The sequence below is a fragment of the Achroia grisella genome, unplaced genomic scaffold, assembly GCF_030625045.1.
Source record: "Achroia grisella isolate CSIRO2021 unplaced genomic scaffold, CSIRO_AGI_Agris_v1 utg780, whole genome shotgun sequence".
Lineage (NCBI taxonomy): Eukaryota > Metazoa > Arthropoda > Insecta > Lepidoptera > Pyralidae > Achroia > Achroia grisella.
Window position 1 is genome coordinate 7,909,764 of NW_026713020.1, and position 23,462 is coordinate 7,933,225.

The following is a 23,462-nucleotide window of genomic DNA, read 5'->3' on the forward strand; positions in this document are numbered from 1 at the left end:
TCTGTGTGTGAATAAATTTTGGCCAAATAAAATATTATACAATAGATTAACCTATTGTATCATATTTTATTTAGTCAAAATTTGGTATTTTTATGTATTGTTATAATTTTTATTTTTTTCTTTCAATTAATTATTAAAGTGCACCGCCTTATTATCATGATCTACGCGCTTGTTGACTGGTAGAGAATGCCATCAGGCATTAAGTCCGCCATGTATACATTTTTGTGTGCAAAAGAATAAATAAATAATACTAAACTGAAAAGTCTGTCGGTCAACCTTTAGTAAACATAAATGCATAGAAATAAAACTAATTGAATAGAAACAGATATATATTTTTTAATTTACTTATATACCTAATAATCACAAACCCTTAACACTAAATAATTGTAGATAGTAACTGATCTTCTGCCTAACTAATTGCGAGTTCGTCAGCCGGTACGGCTTTGAAGAGAGATTCTATGGTATCCATAACAGCAGACACGATGGAGTAGACAACTGGCGGCGCTACCTCCTGCATCACATCGTTCCAATTGTTGTTCATGAACGCTTCTACTGGTTCCGCTGGAACAGATAAAAAATACACCCAAATAATTAACAGGTCTATGGTTTATAAATATTTAGCGTCTATATTGTTACCGCTATTATTTATGTTATGTTCAGCTGGTACTGGCAGCGACAGGAGGAGGAAGATTAAATAACGAGTCCAGTGGTGGCTATGTATAAATGTAATATTCTTGTGGTATTTACAATAGTTGTATGGTTTTATTATATATATAAAAACGTATATTTCTGTATGAGAAAAGAAGCGATTGTGTCCCAATCTGACAAGCTTGTTATTCTTCTTTCTACAACGTCGCTAGGCAACGGTGTTGCCGCGCACTATCCGTAAATCGCCACACCACCCCCCCTCGGAGAGAAAAAGGTGAAAGATAAACGAAAACAATAAAAAAAAAAAAAAAATAAGATAAAGAAACTACAGATCTAAAATGTCCCTAAAACGAACTCTCCGTCCTGACCTGGTAACTATAGGTTTTGCAGCTGAAACAGGTCGATTAGAAGGAATTAGAGGTGACGAGGAAGGCGAGGGTATTTGGGAGGAAGATAATGGTGGCGAATGAGGAAAAGTTGTGATTGGCGGACAAGATGAAGTTGAAGGAATGGAAGATGAAAGTGTGGATGGGTGTGAGGACTCGTGCATGATATGAGCAGGCTTCACACGATCCAGACTGACCTCCATTTTTTTACCCTGGACGTCAAGAGTGACGGTTTTGTCACGCTTACATAAAATTTTGTGAGGCCCTGTATAAGGAGCCTGCAAAGGACGTCGAATGCTGTCATCTCTTAGGAAAACGTAAGTGGCGGAAGGCCAATCCCTATAAATGAAAGTTGGCGGATTGGAATGATGTGACGCTGGCGTGGGCATGATATTATTCATGGTGGCACGAAGCTGTGTGATGAAGTCGGTAGGATCTTTGATGGTTGATGAAATGACAGATGGTGTAACAAATTCACCCGGCAAGCGAAGAGTTTCTCCCAATACAAGTTCAGCCGAGGAGGTCTTCAGATCCTCTTTAACTGCTGTGCGCATACCTAAAAGAACCCAAGGTAACGCGGTTATCCATAAATCGCCGTGACACATTAAAGCTGCTTTGAGTTGACGGTGCATGCGTTCCACCATGCCGTTTGCGCAGGGATGGTAACTAGTTGTACGGATTCGACGAGTTGCACAGGACTGCATTAAGTGACGGAATAAAACGGATTCAAATTGACGACCCTGATCCGTGGTAACAGTAATAGGGACGCCAAATCGCGATATCCAACCGCTGACAAAAGTATCTGCAACTGTTTCTGCAGACATATTTGGCATCGGCCAGACTTCCGGCCAGCGTGTAAATCTGTCCACGGCTGTCAGGCAGTATTGCATGCCTTTGTTGACAGGAAGTGGACCGATGATGTCAATATGAATGTGTTGAAAACGGCCGGATGGATTAATGAAATGACCAACGGGTGTAGAGATGTGCCGGATGACCTTACTGCGTTGGCAAGGAATACAAGTTCGAGTCCAGGAATTACAGTCTTTGTTCATCGAGGGCCAAACGTAACGATCAGATATCAAACGAAGTGTGGCTCGAGAACCTGGATGACTCATGTTATGTAACCTGTCGAAGTATTTGCGTCTAAATGAAGATGGTAAGTATGGACGAGGTTTGCCAGTGGACGTGTCGCATATGACAATGATGTCTGTTCCGGAAATTGTGACATGTTCTAATTTTAAAGATGAAGTATTATTGGATATTAATGCTTGCAACTCTTGGTCTGTTTGTTGAGAGCGACTTAATGAATGATAATCATCCTCCAGCTGAATGGCCTCAATACGCGACATCGTGTCGGCAACAACATTCTCATTGCCCTTAATATACACGATGTCGGTGGTGAACTGTGAAATGAATGACAGTTGATTTAATTGAGGTGGAGGAAGTTTTTCTCGTTTTTGAGAAAATGCGTAAATGAGTGGTTTGTGATCTGTGTAAATAGTGGTATGTTGTGCTTCAAGAATGTGGCGAAAATGTTGCACGCTTTCGTAAATGGCGAGTAACTCTCTGTAATAAGCAGGAAGCGATGCCTGTTTAGGCGTCAACTTCTTGCTAAAAAATGAGAGAGGTTGCCAAGAATTTCCAACTTTCTGTTGTAGACATGAACCTACGTGTGTAGTGGAAGCGTCGGTGAAAAGAGCAAGTGGAGCGTCCGCCACTGGGTGACACAACATAGTAGCGTCAGCTAAACTATCGCGACACTTGTGAAATGCTTGTTCCAGATCGGGAGTCCAAGGAACTGGTTTGGAACCCTTAATTTTGGCATCTGCCAGGATGTTAATTAACGGGGCCTGAAATTCAGCGGCTCTGGGTATAAAACGACGATAGAAGTTTAACATACCCAGAAACCGTCGTAGGCCATGAGCTGTTTCAGGTAAGGGAAAATTCCTGATGGTTTCGACACGATCTGATGGTGGTTGTGTACCTGCTGATGAAATGTGACTGCCCAAGAATGTAATTTCTGGAACACCGAACTTGCATTTGGCAATGTTGATGACGATTCCGTATTGAGCTAAGCGTTGAAAAAGCAGTCGCAGATGTTCTGCGTGCTGAGCGGCGTCGCGCGAGTAGATGAGGATATCGTCGATGTATGGAAAGCAAAAAGTAAGTCCCCGTGTGACCTCATCGATGAAACGCTGGAATGTTTGACCAGCGTTTCTGAGACCAAACGTCATGTAGGGAAATTCGAATAGTCCGAAAGGAGTGGTAATGGCTGTCTTGCATATATCAGCTGGATTGACAGGAATTTGCTGGTAGGCTTTTACCAGATCAATTGTACTGAAGATGGTGGCTCCTACCAGATTGTGTGAAATATCCCCGATGTACCGAACCGGATATCTATCAGGAATAGTGCGCGCATTTAAGGCCCTGTAGTCACCACAAGGTCTCCAAGTGGCATCCTTTTTAGGAACTAAATGGAGCGGTGAAGACCAAGCACTGCTGGATGGTCTAGCAGTACCGGCAGCAACCATGTCGGCAAATTCTTTTTGGGCAATCTGAAGTTTCTGGGGAGCAAGGCGACGAGGACGGCATGATAATGGCGGTCCGTCAGTAGTGTTAATGAAATGCACTGTATTATGTTTAACATCGCGAGGAAGACCGGGTGGACGAGTGAGTTCCGGATATTCCTGTAAAATTGTTAGAAAGGGTGAGTCTTTAGAATCACTAATAATGGTCTTGACGCTGGGCTGATTAGATGACGCGCACTGAATCTGATGACGAAGACCGGTTGTTCCATCGACTAGACATCTATGGGTACAATCTGGCAAGAGATTGTAATGAGCGAGGAAATCGGAACCGATGATAGGAACGCTGACGTCAGCTATAATGAAATCCCATGCAAAAACTCGTCGAAGACCCAGGTTGAGATTGAAACGCAGAGTACCGTACGTCGTAATAGCACTGCCATTGGCTGCTTGCAGCACAAAGTCAGATTTATAGGCGTGGGAACGAAGGGCGCTTTTAGGATAGCAGCAGATATCGGAACCTGTATCTACGAGAAATCGTCGCTTACTGTATGAATCTGTTACAAATAAACGGCGACTTGAAGTGGTATGAGAGGAGTCGGTAGTCGCCTTTACTGACTCCTGTTCATGTTTAAAAATAAATCTTGTTGCCAGTTACAAGGAGTAGTACAATGTAACGCCTTTTCCTTATATATACGGTGGTACCAACATATCCTAGGTTGAGGGCTCCTACTACGACTTTGACGTGATTGTGGAGTCCGAGACCTGGACCGACTTCCCTGTCTCTGATAAGCAGTTAAGGAAGCTACCTGCTCTGTGAGTTGGTCGATGCGCTGAGAAAGAGTGGCAAATGGGTCGACGCTTGAAGATGAAGTGACAGGCTGAGATGATATACCAGCAACTGAGGTGGAACTAGCAAGTGGTGTTGCAGGAGATACTTCCATAATGCGATCAGCTAGATCCGCTACCTTCTCTAATGGAAGATCCTGTGCAGCCAAAATGGTCTGAAGGTGAGTGGGCAGGCGACGCATCCAAAGTTGGCGAAGTATGCCTTCGTCGTCACGAAGTGAATCCCCCGTGAGAGACTTTAGGTGACTCAGAAATTGTGAGGGACGCCTATCCCCCAGCTCCTCATCACTTAAGAGATGTCGGACTCTTTTTTCCTCAGATGCCGATAGTCTGCGGATTAATTCAGCTTTTAAAAACATGTATTTGTCTTCCGCGGGTGGTTTGATGATTATATCTTCCACCTCAGCAGCCTGGCTTTGTGACAAATGACTGATAATATAATTAAATTTAGTGGAATCAGCGGTGATGCCAGATAGTTCAAAATTTGCTTCAACCTGCGCGAACCACAATGCCGGACGGTCAGGCCAGAAAGGAGGTAATTTTACGGAAACCCTATGCACTTCCGAGGCAGATGATGGGGACGAATTTTGTGTGCCGGATTGTGCCATTTTATATATATATGACCAATGCGATGCCGAATATAAAGAAATTAATATTTACAATAAGAAAATAAAAAATATACACATGCAATAAAAATAAATTTCAACATAAAATTATAAAAAAAAAAAAATACACGTAAAATAAATTGACGGCAATAGAAAATGAGAAAAGTAAAATAAAATCTTAATATCGAAGTCCGTAGTATCCTGACTACGTAGTACTGGGCCGTGTCGCGTGGTTTCTTTATAGGCGGCGGGCGGCGGGCGGCTGGCGGCGGGCGGCGGGCGGCGGGCGGCGCGGGCGGCACAACGACGGCGAGTACTTGTGTGATGGACGATAGTGTTTACGGTCGATGGTGATAAGATCTTGTATGGTAAGAATGCCGGTAAGGAGAAGGAATGTAGGAAAGATGGCACCTGGACTGGAGTAGGTTCACGCTTCACCGTGTCTGCTGTGATGTCGTGGAACGTCGTGGGTCACCAATTTAGCGTCTATATTGTTACCGCTATTATTTATGTTATGTTCAGCTGGTACTGGCAGCGACAGGAGGAGGAAGATTAAATAACGAGTCCAGTGGTGGCTATGTATAAATGTAATATTCTTGTGGTATTTACAATAGTTGTATGGTTTTATTATATATATAAAAACGTATATTTCTGTATGAGAAAAGAAGCGATTGTGTCCCAATCTGACAAGCTTGTTATTCTTATTTCTACAACGTCGCTAGGCAACGGTGTTGCCGCGCACTATCCGTAAATCGCCACAAATAGAACAGAAACTATGTATTCAAATAAACTTAAATTTGAGCACTTCTTATTTTTTATCTACTACTGTATCGAAAAGCAGTTTCAGAAAAGAAGAATTAGCAATATATTTGCCTACTGCTTATGTCTTAGTTTTAACGACATAGACTTTTTACAATCTGTGTCATGTGCGTAGGTATTTATTTATTTACTTAAGCTTTATTGACCAATAAATTACGGGTACCAATAAGGTACATAAGATAGATTTAATGCTATAGACACTCTCTACCAGCCAATCTTCGGAAAGTGTCACTTATTTTTGCCGCCAAACAACTTGCTTGCCAGCTGCAAAAATATAGAATATCTATTTTGCCTATGCCCTAATTACCCAAGTAAAAAGTATATTTAAAATTAATAAAAAATAGTAGCAATGTCTAAGAAATTTAATTATTATAGGCTTACAGCACTACCACACACAGTAATTAGGTACTTAGTCTAAATATTATAATTGAGGCTGTTAAAATGTTTTTACTTTTGTAATTAATACTGGCATAACTTTGAGTTTTTGTTTATTCACTGCTTATGATTTTTGTATTATCTGATTGCACTAAGAATTAGTGCATGACGGTTTCTATGTTGATTATCGCTTGCCTCCTACTTGTTATTATGTAATTATTTATATAAAATAAATATCTATTCAAAAGAACAACACACAAGTTTCTTGCTCTTTCTTCTTGTAATGAATCTGCGTTACGAATTTGTGATAGAATGTGACTATTCAAAAGTGCTTGTATTGAGTTTATTTGAATAGAGATTATTTCTATTTCTAACAGATTTCATTGGATAGTAGATTATACTTACCAAGAATCTTGTTACCATTGAATAAGTTATCAAATTGGAAGTGTGCATTAGTTTTGACTTGATACGCATGTTTCCACTTGTTCACATGCCAGTGCGGCTTCCCGTCCTCTCCTTGAATAATTCTCACTTCACTCGTCATTTTAATCACGATGTCACCTGTAAAGTTTATAAAAATATTTAGTTTAGTTTATGAGGACCTTGGGGGGCGAATGGTGTAGCACACCACCTTGCTTCGTGGTCGCGGGTTCAATTTCTCGCACGGTACAAACATTTGTATTCATACCTGGCACAGTGCAAATGTTTGTATTCATAAGTATTGTTTATCTTATTTGTTTATTATATTTGTATTGGACCGAGTGTTTTTTGTTTTTTTATGGATGATAATAATAATAATAATCTCAGGACAATTCACACAGCACCATCTAGACCCAAATTAAGCTAGCTAAAGCTTGTGTTATGGGTACTAGATAACTGACTTTATTTATAGGAAGAATAACTGTAACTACTTAAATTGGTGTCAATAAAATATATTATTATTATTAATTTTAATAATAAGTAATATTATTTAAGTATTGTCCGATTTTTTTAATCTTTATACATTTATTGAATATGGCTTAGTATCGTAATTCAAGTTTGTTGAAGTCGTTTCCAGGTTATCGACAGTTAATAATGTTTCTGACTAAACTATCTGAGACAGTAATAAAAAGTATATTATTATTAATATTGTATTAATAATAATACTAACCCAGCATAACCACACATGGTTGAATTACGATACTAAGCCATATTCCATAAATGTATAAAGATTAAAAAAATCGGACAATACTTAAATAATATTACTTATTATTAAAATTAATAATAATAATATATTTTATTGACACCAATTTAAGTAGTTACAGTTATTCTTCCTATAAACTATTACATTTTTTTTAATAATATAATAATACATACATATAATTTAAAAATATAAAAAAAAAATAAAGCTAGAAAAGTATTATTTAAACAGACACAACGAACGAAGAAATTTTATATACATATTGTATTATGTACACAATTCCCTACCTTCCAGTTCTTTGAAAGTCAGTTACATAGATACAGATCAGATACATAGATATTTTTTTGTAAATAAATACATATTATACATAGAAAACACCCAGACCGATACAAACAATCACATGAATACAAATGTTTGTGCCGTGCGAGGAATCGAACCCGCGACCATCGGTCGTAAAGCGGTGTGCTAGACCGCTAGACCACCGAGGTCGTCGAAATGATAATGGAGTGGTGCACCCGCCTGCACTAACAGTTTTATAAGCATGTATGTAGTAAGTGATACATAAGTATTGATTATAATGATAAACCAAACAGTATACACTCAAATATTGTATCTATCATTTACAGCATTTGCCTAAGACACACCACCCTTATATGGCGACCATGCTACCCTTACAGTTTACGCTGGGCAACAGTGGACGATGATAAGATGAACATGAGATCAGGTCAGTTTGTTCATCGTGACATATTCACCAAGAATTTATTAAGACGGTTTCCAGGGGGAACCACGTGGAGGTCCTGACCTGCTAGTAGTACATTGGTAGTAATAAGATCATCAGTCCACATTACTAACAATGCCCTTTCCCCCAGTACATACATACCATACATTATAAACATATTCATACATAACCGAAATTAAGTTATGTACCCAAAATTCAAATTCAAATTCAAAAATCATTTATTCATGTAAGACATTTTAGCCGCTTATGAACGTCAAATTTTTCCCTACCGTCCAGTTAGATATTCAATTGAGAAAAACTAACAAGAAACTCAATTAAATTTCTTTTTTTGAACACATAATTTTTTCCCTTTTCTGCGTAAACCTGAAAACCACATTGTGAGAAAGTGCCTTTCCATGGCTACAACAAAAAGAGGACGAGGCAGGCCACCAACTACCTGGTTGACAAATATCCACAGGGACATGAAGGAGTTGGACCTGTCAAATGACGATGCTTACCAGTGAAATGTATTACCCCAGGATTAGAAAAGCCGACCCCGAGTAACGGGAAGAGGCGAGGATGAAGATGATATATTTTTTTCCCTACCGTCCCGTTCAGTATACAGGTTCAATTGAGTGACCATTCCATTATCATCCATAAAAAAAATTATGTACTTACGTATATTAATATTATATCTGCCTTCTCCCTCAACTGGTAATATAATAAGCTTCCCACTGAGCTTGTAATGTCCGCTCTGGTCGATGGAGCACCGGATCACCACCGACTGTTTAGGCTTGGTGATGTCGTGTCTGAAAGAAACGAATCCGTCATACTCGTGAACGGGTGCTACCTGTTCTGGTCTGTTTGGGTTACGGCCACTAAAAATTTTCTTTACATAAAAATGCAATATTTAGCCTTAGTGATGTTGTGTCTGAAAGTAAATAAATACGTCATACTCGTGAACGGGTGCTATCTATTCTGGTCTGTTCTGGTTACGGCCACTAATTATTTTCTTTTAACAAAAATGCAATATTTAGGCTTAGTGATGTCGTGTCTGAAAGTAAATGAATACGTCATACTCGTGAACGGGTGCTATCTATTCTGGGCTGTTCTGGTTACAGCCACTAATTATTTTCTTTTAACAAAAATGCAATATTTAGGCTTAGTGATGTCGTGTCTGAAAGTAAATGAATACGTCATACTCGTGAACGGGTGCTATCTATTCTGGGCTGTTCTGGTTACAGCCACTAATTATTTTCTTTTAACAAAAATGCAATATTTAGGCTTAGTGATGTCGTGTCTGAAAGTAAATGAATACGTCATACTCGTGAACGGGTGCTACCTATTCAGTTGTTCGGGTTACGTCCACTAATTATTTCTTTTTGACAAAAATCCAATAGCATCCTCTGGTGGTCACAATATTATCTAATGGAATTTAAAAATGAATCTGCTCTTGTAAGCATGTACAAGCTCATTTAAAAAGAATACGAGCTGAGTTTCTTGTCAGTTCCTAGCTCGAAAGCACTCTGAACTGTCGTTAGATTTGTCATATCATAAGAGTCGGTAATAAACCTACATGAATAAAGATTTAGAAATAATTAGAAGCACAATCATAACTTTATTATAATATTAATTTAAAAAAAAACATTGGGGGCACCCTTACACTGGCAAGGGTGCCCACTAAGGGGTATAAAAATAATAAAATAGACAACACAAAAATCATTATATAATGTAAATAGAGAACGCATGGCAAAAACTTTGTACTCCTTTTTACGAAAATTGTGCGGTCGGACCATTATGAAATTATGCACACTTATAGTTCATATAGTGGAAGAGCCCACGACGGCCAGACATTTATAAAATAACTAGCTGTCCCGGCAAACATAGTTTTGCCTTAAAATAAAAAAAAATTTAGGGGTGGACTACCCCTAACATTTAGGAGGATGAAAATTAGATCTTGGCCGATTCTCAGACCTACTCAATACGCTCACAAAATTTCATGAGAATCGGTGCCGTTTCGGAGGAGTATGGGAACGAAAACTGTGACACGAGAATTTTATATATAAGATATAGTTTAGGGGTGTCCAGCGGTGGGTTGGAACAATACTAAGTGTCTGGCAATGAGCAGCGCAAGAAATAATACTGTTATGAACAATATGTGAAAAAATTTTGTTTCATAAATTAACGAAAATGATATGAAATTGTATACACCGAATGTTACCCAATATACGCTTTCAATGCGTCTGGTAGGATGATAGAACCAACAAAACTGTCTGGCAATTAAGGAAACACAGTTTAAACTCAAAGGTGACTGACATCGTGATCTATCAACGCACAGTCCAAACCACTGGAAGGATCGAGCTGAAATTTGGCATGCAGGTAGATGTTATGACGTAGGCATCCGGTAAGAAAGGATTTTGATTAATTCTACCCCCAAGGGGATAAAATAGGGGATGAAAGTTTGTATGAAACTTTGTCAATTTTAAACCGATCGGGCTGAGACTGCATGGATAAAGCTACTATGAGGGGGAAGGGGATTGTTAGTAATGTGGACTGATGATCCCATTGCTAACAATGTACCATGTCAGGTTGACCTCCACGCGGTTCCCCCTGGAAACCATCGTGATAAATTCCCGGTGAATTTATCACGATGGGCCAACTGACCTGACTTCATGTTCATCTTATCATCCTCCACTGGTGCCCCGCCAGCGTAAACCGTTAGCGCAGGTGGGAGCATCATTCCATTATCATTCACTAAAAAAAAAAAAGCTACTATGACGTAAGCATCCCCTAAGAAAGGATTTTGATAAATTTCAACACTAAGGGGATAAATTAACGCGACCGAAGCCGCGGGAAAAGACTAGTAATATTTATAAACTCCAGCTTTAGTAAAATAATGTAAGTATATTTTTAAAATAATACAGTTTATATATTAAATCAATAAAAAAACATTAACACACCACAATGTATTTGACGCGCGCATATATATATACATATATATACTCTTTTCTTTAATTATTATTGCTGGGTCAAAGATATTTTTGTATATTTTATTATGGTTGTATATGGACCGCTGGGTGACTGGTAAGCAATCGAGTTGGAACGTAATATAATGTACATGCAGACCTTGAGATGCCGGTACAGCAACAATAAGTCAGTACCTAGTGTGAATTAATTAAAAATAAATATTTAATTAGGCATTCCAACCTTTTAAAGATTTAAAACACGCGTGTATCCTCATGTTATCACAATAATCCAATATGAAGATGTCGCTTATGGGTCAGTACTGATTATGTTACACAAATAGTGGTTGTTACTACTTCTACTTTTATTTCTTTGTCTTGGGACTAGATGGCGCTGTGTGGATTGACCTGACATTTTTTTGTTTTCTTTGGCAAGAGGCTAGTGTTACCTATTATGTCATTAAAACAGGTAACGAGGCGGGATAATGAACAGGAACTGGTTAAATTTTAGTTACACTCGGAAAGTGATCATGGGTTTTAAAGTTTAATGTTATTATGGAAAATAAAGTCGCAAAAGATTTATAAATTATAGGACTAGGATGAGCTATACTGCATACAATGGATGAAGGAAAAAGAATTTCTAATGATATGAATGACTATAAATGATCATAAGAGGAGCAGGGAAAGATAATGTGGTTTAAATGTAAATGACCCATATTTTCTCCACATTCACAGATATTATCGTATTTTATACGTAGTTTTGTTAAATGTTCAGGGTTGTAAATAACGTTGCCAGACGTCCCATATTTCCCGGGACGTGCCGCATTTTAGGCTTAGTTTAAAATGTCCCGGCGCCGCGCCGCGGCGGTACTGACTCCGTCCCGTATTCGGACCGTGTTCCGTTTTTTATTATTAATGATTTATGCTAGACAAAAATACTCACGCAACGTTTGTACCCATAATTTAATAAAAAGCGAGTCGATGACCGTTTTTAATTACGATTTTAAATTTTTATAAAAATGTTACAACCAATAAAAATATGTTAAAACTGATTTGCTCCTCAGAAAAATATATAAGAAATATAAAGAATGTCACTATATAATTTTGTTTTTTATTTGTCCCGGGTAAATAACTAAATTCCCAAATTTTTTTGCCTATTTAAGCATTTGTCCCTTATAGGCTGAAAACAATCTGGCAACTCTAGTTGCAAACATGACCAATTCATACATATTAAAACATTAGTTGATCTTCTATCAGATGTAATTTGAAAAACCACCGTTTATAAGGTATAAACGGTTGGACTAAACAATACCGTTTGCCTTTAATTCTGCTATGAGATATTATTAAATTATTAGAATAGAATAGAATAGAAGAATAGAAAATCATTTATTCAAATAAACTTAATCTAATCACTTTTGAATAGTCATAAATTTTTTTTTTATCTACTGCTCGTTCGGAAAGGATTTTTTTTTTTTCTAAATATGGTCGAGCGTAGACAATTGCTTGGCTCATCCGTGATAGTCGTGAACGAGTGTTGCTAGTCGTCTGCTCTAATCACTACGACTGATTTAATCTTATTTTGTTACTCAACCAGTCGATTGTGTATTTAATATTCGGACTCTAATGAATTAGTAGTTGGTAGTTTGTATTCACATATTTCAACTTAAAAATAAAAAGTTACAATTATTAAAAAGGGCAACACGCAAGTTTCTTGCTCATTCTTCTTGTGATGAGGCAGCTTTACGAATGAGCGGTAGAAAAAATAACTGTGGCTATTCAAAAGTGCTTAAATTAAATTAATTTGAATAAAGGTTTTTCTATTCTGTTCTCTTTCTTTTTAATGGAATTCAAAAATAGAGAAGGAGAGGAGAGACTCAAATAGGCAGTATTTTTTATTGGTTGTTATGTAAATGAATAATGGAGTAACAACCAATAAAAAAATACACAACGAAGACTGAGCAAGAAACTTGCGTGTTGCTCTGCGTTGATAAGTCTACGTTCAGAATAAAAAAATATGACTATTGTGAAGTGCTTATATTAAATTTATTTGAATATAGACTCTTTTTTCTAAAATGTTTTCTAAAAGGTCAGATTTACATGATTGATTTTTTCTACATCTATAAAAATAATTATATCTTCTTGGATATAATGTAATAATAATATTTAATGACATATCGAAATTATGACGCACAATCGTAACTTCTACGAATCGACTGCATAACAAGTTTTAGCTCGTATAATCTAGAATTTTGTTACGGATCTATCCAGCTAAATTAATATTTTTTTAAACAAATCTTAATTCTTAATCATTACATAGTATAAAACTAAGTCGCTGTCGCTGTCTGTCCGTCCCTATGTATGTTTAAATCATTAAAACTACGCAACGGATTTTGAAACGGTTTTTTAATAGATAGAGTGATTCAAGAGGAAGGTTTATATGTATAATACATATACACCCGTGCGAAGCCGGGGCGAGTAGCTAGTAATATTATAAATGTGAAAGTTAGAATGTAAGGATGTTTGTTACTCTTTCACGCAAAACCAAATGAACGGATTTTGATGAAATTTACATTAATAACTTATGCATCAAATTAACACATAGGCTATATTTCTTATATATATATTGAAATTTAAAGTGAGTGAAACCGCGTGCACAGCTAATCTAAATCTATATAACTCAAAGGTGACTGACATAGTGATCTATGTCAGTTGAGTTATATATATTTAGATTAGCTATTAAAGTGACTGACATAGAGATCTATCAACGCACAGCCCAAATCACTGGACGGATCGGCTGAAATTTCGCATGCAGGCTCGAAGAAAGGATTTGATAAATTCCACCCCTAAGGGGGATAAATTAACGCGAGCGAAGCCACGGGCAAAAGCTAGTGTATATATCTATTTACTCAAGGTACAATAAGTAGGTAGGTTACCTACCATAATTGTTTTACAACTTCATTTAGTAGTCTTGGTTATAGATAACTATCAATTCATTAGGAGTTTATTACCTCTTGTGTACAGACCACGGATGGTAGTTTATTCTTCTTGTTTATTGCAAACTAGCTGAACCCGCGACTTCGTCCGCGTGGAATTTAACTTTAATTTTCTAAAATAAAAGTAGCCTAAGTTACTCCTTGTTACATCAGCTACCTGCCAAAAAAAGTCCCGTCAAAATCGGTCCAGCCAAATCTACATACAAATAAAAAACTGGAGAGTTTGTTTGTTTCTACCTACCAGTTGAATTACAGAAAATCTTTACTCATATTCATATTATTCATATTACTTTATTCACAAATGTAACAAAACTCGTTACACAACAGCATGTCAATAGTAATTACATTTTTAAGGTAATTATGTCCCAATTACAATTTTAAATATTCAAAATAATAAATTAAATAATATATAATATATTAGTATAATCTTTACTAGTTGAATTTTAGAAATATTGCTATAAAAATAGCAGAATTTCTAAACAAGTTTCTAATAATAATAACCTTGGACAATTCACCATCTCAGTTCAATGAATTTAAAAGAAATAATTAATAAAACAAAAAAAATAATTTATTCATGAATAAATAAAAAAGTATTACTCAGTCGAGTTTGTGTTATGCAAAGATATAAAGATAATTCTGCGAGCGAGTGATATGATGGGAAATGTTCTGGGAGGATGGTTATTATTGCTTTTACATTAAATTGATGAAAATATTGGAAATATATAAAAAAATTGCAGTGTCTTTCAATCTTTTTGATTTCGCGACCCCGTTACAGGTTAAAATATTCTGGCGACGCCCTTGTGTCTTAGAAACCAATCAAATAATTTTATTAATTATTTTAAAATTTATTTACAATTATTTAATTAAACGCATTATGTACGTTAGTTAGGTAAAAAATTGTTTTTGCACGAAAACACGAATATCCAGAACTGGAAAGAACCCTCTCTTTCCAGTTCTGGATATTCGTGTTTTTTATTACCATTCGCCACTTCATACAAGTGTGAACTGACATTTTCTTCAATGGTAGATATTAAAACTAAAATGAGAAAGAATAGAATAGAATAGAAAATCATTTATTCAAATAAACTTACATTGAAGCACTTTTGAATAGTCATTACATTTTTTTTAATCTACCGCTCGTTCGGAAAGCTGTCTCATCACAAGAAGAAATAAAAATAGTCAATATTGAAGTTTGCCATACAAACTACAGAAAAAAAACTCAACTCACCTAATGCCGTCAATTTTACAGTTCTTAAGTCCAGTCACCACATTGTCTGTGAAGGTGAGTGACAACCCACCCTGGTCACTGTTTATTAATGGTATGTTCAAGGGATCCAGTGGTTTAACACCCAGTTCAGGTAAACCGGCAGCTACATATGGTAACGCTGCTTGTGCTGCTGCTAGAGTGCAAGTGTCGTTCTGTGTTTCACATGGTGTGATGAATGGGGCTGGAAAGAAGAAAGAAATTATTTATTAATAGACATAGTGATCTATCAACGCACAGCCCAAACCACTGGATGGATCGGGCTGAAATTTGGCATGCAGATAGATGTTATGACGTAGGCATCCGCTAAGAAAGGAAATCTGATTGATTCTACCCCCAAGGGGATGAAATAGGGGATGAAAGTTTGTATGAAATTTTGTCAATTTTAAACCGATCGGGCTGAAACTTTGCACGCATAAAGCTACTATAACGTAGGCATCCCCTAAGAAAGGATTTTGATAAATTTCACCCCTAAGGGGATAAAATAACGCGAGCGAAGCCGCGGGCAAAAGCTAGTTTCAATATAAAATATAGTCTATATGCTAATCTGTTGCATAAGCTATATTACTGTAAAGTTTCATCCAAATCCAGTTATCAAAAACACTATCGTGATTATCTTTTGATTGCCTGCGATTAATAATTATCGACCAAATTTAATTACCATGAAAAAGGTTATAGTGTAATAATCTTAAAAGAGATACATATACTGTCTGGGAATTTTTTTTAGATCATTTAAAGGGGAATAATTCTTTCATACATATTTTTTGGGTAACTTGAATCGTTTATTTGTTGTGTGCGCGCACGCAACGGAAGTCCACAAATATGATTTCCCCGTTTTTGTAACATTATTGATGCTCTGCTTCTATTGGTCGTAGCGTAATGTTGTATAGCTTTAAGCCTTCCTCAACAAATGGACTATCCAACACAAAAATAATTTTTCACTTCGTATCAGTAGTTCTTGAGATTAGCGCTAGATCAATAAGATATGCATTAGATGTTAGGAAATATAACCGAAGAATATATAATTGCGACTACCAGTTTATAACTACTTATAAGACCTTCCTAAGACTTGTTCGCCCTTGAACTGTTTGAAGAAATGTGAATATGACGTTTTTAATAGCAATTATTACAACTCGCGTCAAACTGTAGCTTGTAGACAGTATTTATTTATTAATTAACTGGCTACTCGCCCTGGCTTCGTACTGATGTATATGTAATATAAACATTCCTCTAGAATCACTCTATTAATTAAAAAAAACCGCTTCAAAATCCGTTGCGTAGTTTTAAAGATTTAAGCATACATAGAGACGGATAGACAGCGACAGCGACTTTGTTTTGTACTATGTAATGATAATATAGTATTTAGACCACCAGGTGTACACTGGAGTGTAATCTCCAACTAATTCAATTCAATAATTATTTAATGAAACATAACCAATAGAAAATTTTGGATGTTTTCACATAACGCGGATTATATGAAACTGTATGTTTATAATCACTGTGCACATGGCATTCATCACAAAATAAACAATTTCATATAATTTCATTTTGTACCGTTCTTGGAAAGGTAATCAAGAAGTAAATAGATGTAATAATCTTTATTAAAATAAACTTAATATAAGCACTTTGAGTAGTCATATATATATTTTTATGCTATAGCTCATTACAGCACATTAATCGACAATAATGTCAGTTCGTTGATTATCTATATTTATACATATAAATAAAATTGGAGTCACCACAAAAAAATCTCATTTTTACGACAAATATTTTTGTTTATCTATATTTATAAATATATCATCATAAAATTCGTCGTAATAACCGTCGATATCCTGGTGAACACAAAAAAATCTCATTTGTTACGACACCGACAATTTCATCTCTCTTTATTTGATTATTAAGTGGTATTAATAAATATATCATTATCTTTCCTTATCCCATTTATTTGTGGTCGTCGTAATATGTTTTTCTCTTCCATTCATCCCTGTTCGCAGTCATCTCGTTATTTACTTCCTTTCTTACCATATCATCTTTCACACAGTCAATCCATCTCTTTTTCGGCTTAAAAAATACTAACGGCCTAAAATTTTCACTCTTCTACCACCAACCTTTATTTTTTAAAAGCAATATTTATTTATATGGCAAAACTAGGTTTGCCGGGACAGCTAGTAGTAATATAAGTAAGTCTAAGTCGAACAGAGCGGTTTCAGAGGAGCTTCCTCCCGCGTACACTTAGATTGTGGAATGAACTTCCTGCTGAGGTTTTCTCACGAGATTACAGCATGGGGTTTTTAAGAAGGCTATATTAAGGTTTCTTAAGGGTCGGCAACGCGCACGTGATACCCCTGGTGTTTCAGGCGTTCATAGGCTACGGTAACCATTTACCATCAGATGGGCCGTATGCTTGATTGCCACCATAGTAGTATAAAAAAATATATAAATATGGAAGTACTACGTTGGTAGTGTAGCACCTTTTCAGAAGAGGTGCTAAAAAGTCCGATCCAATGTCATTGGATTGGAATTCATTTCCAGAGCATACCAGTAGAGATCTGACCGGCTTTAGATCGTGATACCTACAATGTAATATTATGTTACCTGTGTACCTACTATTATATCAAGAATTCCTAACTTTACATATATAAAATATATCTTATATTAGAGATAGATATCCTATATATATGTATATATATATTACTAGCTGTTCCCGCGACTTCGTCCGCGTAGAATTTTATTTTATATTTCTAAAATATAAGATTTTTTCTAAAATACGTGGCCTAAGTTACATCAGCTACCTTCTAAAAAAAGACCCGTCAAAATCGGTCCAACCGTTTCAGAGATTAGCCGGAACAAACAAACCGACAGACAAAAATTGTAAAAAACGTTATTTTGGTGTATGTACCGTATTTATATTCATATGCATGTAGTAAAAGACGGTTATTTCGATATTACAAACAGACACTCCAATTTTATTTACATGTATAGATGTATAGATTACTAGTTGTCCCGGCAAACGTTGTTTTGTAATATAAATTAATAACGCTATAAAAAAATAGGGGTTGGTGATGGAAGAGTGAAAATTTAGGGTTGCATGTATTTTTTAATGACACAATAAAAAAATATAAATAAAAAAAAATGCCAAAAAAATAACCTTATCACTTAGGGGTATGAAAAATCAATAGTAGCGGATTCTCAGACCTACTGAATATGCATATGAAATTTCATAAAAATCGGTCAAACCGTTTCGGAGGAGTATGGTAACTGACATTGTGACACGAGAATTTTATATATAAGATTATATTCGAAGGCAAGGCCGCTGGTCTCGCGGTTTTACTAACCGTTTTTCGCAGGTTCGATTCTTCGTACATGTTAGTCTGGGTGTTTTATATGAATATTATACCTTTTTCGGACACTTTTTAAAAGACATGGCTTTTAATCCTAACGCAAAAAGTGCGGCGTTTGTTAGTTTCTTCTTTTGTTTGTTTGTTGAGAGTAATAAGTCACTGAATTGACTCACCTAATCCACAATTTGCACTAATTATCACAGCGAACAAACAAATAATGTAACACAGCATTTTATATAACTAATTTGGTAAAATAACATACGTGTATGAAATATTTTGAGTGATTCTGTAGTTTTTTAGTAAGTGCGCGCGCGCCGTTTGTCCACTTGTTTATATGGCTCCGACTTATGACGTCAAATATTTATATTAACACTGCGCCTTTTTTATTGTATACTATCTGTTCCCCGCGACTTTGTCCGCGTGGAATTTAACTTTCATTTTCTAAAATGAAAGTAGCCTAAGTTACTCCTTATTACATCAGCTACCTGCCTATAAAAATATCGTCAAAATTGGTCCAGCGCTGAAATCTATTAGTCGGAAACAGACAGACAGACAGACAAAAATTGTAAAAAAATATTTGGTGTATGTACCGTATTTATATTCATATGCATGTAGTAAAACAGGGTTTTTTCAATATTACAAACAGACAATCCAAGTTTATTTATATGTATAGATATAAGTTTTCACGGGCCGTTAATTTAGTGATATTTAAATTAATTATTTATTATAATAACCTTGTGGTAATATGCCATGACTAATCAGATAATCTGCGATGGAAGATTTCTTTGTTCAACGACATCGAATATGAATTTAGTTCACAAAAAACTGCTCGTTACACATAGAACTTGTGCTAGTTCTTTTTTTAGTTTTGCCCAAATTTTTTGTTACGTAAATCTGTGATACAGGTATGGATGTTATTGATTCGAATAAAATCGGTAGGATATCCTGACCGGTCATGATCTTGGGGGAAGGTGATTGTTAGTAATGTGGATTGATAACCCCATTGCTAATGTACCATGTCAGGTCGACCTCCACGCGGTTCCCCCTAGAAACCATCGTGTTAAATTCCTGAATTTGTCACAATAGGCTAACTACCTGACCTCTTGTCATCCTCCACTGGTGCCCCGCTAGCGTAAACCGTTAGCGCAGGCGGGTGAAACATTCCATTATCATTCACAAAAAAAAAACCGGTTATGACTGACAAGTTTTTTTGGAAGAATATTTTGTCATCCAATTCAATATACAGATTCAATTGACAAGAACTGGCTAGAAACTCAACTGGATCTCTTTCTTTTAGAGACAGATTTTTTTGACACATTCAATTCGTTACCATCCAGTTCAGCATACAGATACAATTGACAAGAACTTGCAAGAAACACAACTGGATCTCTTTCTTTTAGAGACAGTTTTTTTTGACACATTCAATTCGTTACCATCCAGTTCAGCATACAGATACAATTGACAAGAACTTGCAAGAAACACAACTGGATCTCTTTCTTTTAGAGACTTTCAATTCCTTACCATCCAGTTCAGCATAGAGATTCAATTGACTGGATCTCTTTCTTTTAGAGACAGTTTTTTTTGACACATTCAATTCCTTACCATCCAGTTCAGCATACAGATACCTACAATTGACAAGAACTGGCTAGAAACTCAACTGGATCTCTTTTTTATAGAGATTGTGTTTTTTGACACATTCAATTCGTTACCATCCAGTTCAGCATACAGATACAATTGACAAGAACTTGCAAGAAACACAACTGGATCTCTTTCTTTTAGAGACAGTTTTTTTTGACACATTCAATTCCTTACCATCCAGTTCAGCCAATTGACAAGAACATAGAAACCAAGTTCAGACAGTTTTTTTTGACAGATACCTACAATTGACAAGAACTGGCTAGAAACTCAACTGGATCTCTTTTTTATAGAGATTGTGTTTTTTGACACATTCAAATATTTAGGCAGTTTAATCACCAGCGACTCCAGATTTAATGAAAAAAGATGCAATATTTATTATTACACAGGGTAAAAGAAAAATGGCAGATATTGAATACTAATTATATATGAATGAATGACTTATATAGGTGACTATGTGTAACATTAAATGAAAATCCCGTGCATGAACAACTATTGCATGTACGTTTGTAATTTATTGATATATTTATGAGAATTACACTATACTGAACGCATCGCTTGTAGAAGATTGTTTTTTATCCGTTTGTCTAGAATAGCAAACTGGACTGGATAAAAACATGATGGTAAGTGGTCGCCAGCATCACGAATGTAACAAAAAAACAATTGTCTGTGGTAATTGGTACGAGTGTCTTTCACGCCACGAGATGCCATTCTTGAGAACTAAGTTGTATAATAATAATAATCTCAGGACAATTCACACAGCGCCATCTAGACCCAAGTTAAGCTAGCTAAAGCTTGTGTTATGGGTACTAGATTACTGATAAAAATACATATATAATTTTTTTTCGTAACTACATACATATTATATATAGAAAATACCCAGACCGATACAAACAATCATACTCATGAATACAAATGTTTGTGCCGTGCGAGGAATCGAACCCGCGACCATCGGACGTAAAGCGGTGTACAAGACCGCTAGACCACCGAGGTCGTCAAAACTTGTAAATTCACTGCCTTTTGTCATCTGATATTTTTTAATTGAGGCTCAGGGAATAAAAGGTAAAGAAAAAGAAAGGAGAAGAAAGCTTGGCGACTGAAATAGGTAAGTCAGAGGTTTTTCTTCTGTTGGCAGACTTTACAGCTTCACCGGACGATAGGAGGCGAGTGCAGATGGCACTCCAAACCCGCGGAAGGACTTATGGAGCGGCTGAAGGACAACTCCCGACTGACGGATACGACTTTAGTCTGAGGGCTAGAACTAGGGATTTGGACCTCGGCTCAGACCCTCGTAATTTCGATACCCGTTTGAATTGGACTGGGGATCGATCAGAGGGGTAAATGGACATGCAAATATGGTCCGTCCATGCAGGTCTTTTACAGATACTCATGATACTAACTAGTAAGTCAAAATTACCTGACCTTACCTGAATTTAGAAAGAAAATGTTACAAGAAATTCTGCTCTCACACTTTTCAAATACAATTTTAAGGGCGATAATTATGTGTATTAAAACTTACGTTTAGGTCAATAATAATAATAATTTTATTTATTTCTTCCACAAACATTTTATGGCAACAAATACATGTAGTATTTTGGATAATACAGTGCATAAATTTACTGATACTATTGTTGTGAGAAGCTGGTGTCCGAAATAGGTCAGTCAGACCTTAGGCTACAGTATATTATCCTAAGTTATAAGAAGAAATGATATTTTATATTGTTATAAATACATTTCAGGACAGACCATTGAACTTGGCACCCATTTAGATCTCACCTCTTTTGTCGTAGAAGTCAACAATCAAGGCATATATCATAATATTAAACTCGGCTATCATTTCACATTTATGTTTTTGATGGGATAAAAGTTTTTCCTATTAGCTTCCATATCACGCAATTTTTAACCGGGCACGGATATCACAAACAATACCTTCACCGCTTCAAAATAATTAATAGTATCACTTGCCCGTACGACAACACTACTCCACAAACTATGTTCCACCTTGTTAAAGATTGCGACAGGTTTGCCACAACCAGACACGATCATGAAACCGCATGCCGAATGTTAAATATAAAAGACCCCCATAGCCTAGAAGACATTACAAGTAAGGAAATCACAACAAATACGTTTATAGCACATATACAATATCATCAGCGAATTAAAAAAAGAAAGGCCTCCAGCAAGGTGGACCGACGATCTGGTCAAGATCGCTGGAAGGCATTGGATGTGAGCAGCGCAGGACCGATCGTCGTGGAGATCTTTGGGGGAGGCCTATGTCCATCAGTGGACGTCTTCCGGGCTGAGATGATGATGATGATGATGAATTAAAAAAATTTAATCAGACATAAACCAACTTTGAGTGAGTGATGGTCGGTGGTTGGTAGTACTTTTATACTGACTAAGTATAGCGCTGCATGCCGTCGGCCCAGTAAAAATGTAACAAAATTATTGATTTGAGTTTCACTCCTAATACTAGCGAGCGTACACCGATAGCGCAACCGCTGTATTGAAAGGAGATCCAATATATAACCACATAAATAAAAAAAATAGGTTTAACCAGAATACAGAATGAAAGCTTCGGTTCTTTCTACTCTGGTCTGCTGTAATCACTACGATTGATCTCGTATTTAGTTGCTCAACCAGTTGGTTGTGTATTCAATACTTTGACTATATTGAATTAGTGCTAGTTGTAGTTTGTATTCACACGTTTCAACTTAAAAATGTAAGTTACAATGTTTATTTAAAAGAACAACACGCAAGTTTCTTGCTCGTTCTTCTTGTGATGAGACAGCTTTCCTAATGAGCGGTAGATTAAAAAATTTTTTAAAAAGTGTTTAAATTAAATTTATTTGAACAAAGGATTTTCTATTCTATTCTGTTTCCTTTTAACCGACTTCAAAAATAGAGGATTGGCAATTCTGCTGTATATTTTTAATGTTTGTTACTCCATAACTCAGTCATTTATGAAATTCTCAAATCGGCTGTATTGGATTTTCTATTCTCTTTCTTTCACCGACTTCGAAAATAGAGGAGGAGTTTCTTTATACGGCTGTATTTTATTTAATGTTGGTCACTCCATGACTTTTGGAAATACCATTTTTTATTTATATTTTTTTTAGTTACGAGTCACTTTTTTTTAGGAAATGATTTCGTAATTGCTT

At 36.2% G+C, this 23,462-nt stretch overlaps 1 protein-coding gene across 1 annotated transcript; it reads right to left on the minus strand.

The window, feature by feature from the left end:
- Positions 1-356: 356 nt before the first annotated feature.
- Positions 357-18,960, minus strand: LOC131850963 (circadian clock-controlled protein daywake-like). Its single transcript, XM_059201382.1, has 5 exons — positions 18,840-18,960; positions 15,290-15,509; positions 8,784-8,914; positions 6,613-6,768; positions 357-561 (listed from the first exon to the last, which is right to left on the minus strand). The coding sequence occupies exons 1-5, from the start codon at positions 18,895-18,897 to the stop codon at positions 410-412; spliced, it is 717 nt and encodes a 238-aa protein (XP_059057365.1). The 5' UTR covers positions 18,898-18,960; the 3' UTR covers positions 357-409.
- Positions 18,961-23,462: the final 4,502 nt, after the last annotated feature.

What these genes read in the sequence shown, in the direction of transcription:
- LOC131850963 (XM_059201382.1), bottom strand. Translation starts at nt 18,897, where the DNA reads ATGCTGTGTTACATTATTTGTTTGTTCGCTGTGATAATTAGTGCAAAT. An exon ending in TAGTGCAAATTGTGGATTAG is followed by an intron (nt 15,510 to 18,839) that starts GTGAGTCAATTC and finishes TCTTCTTTCCAG; the next exon opens with CCCCATTCATCACACCATGT. An exon ending in CAATGGTAACAAGATTCTTG is followed by an intron (nt 562 to 6,612) that starts GTAAGTATAATC and finishes TATCTGTTCCAG; the next exon opens with CGGAACCAGTAGAAGCGTTC.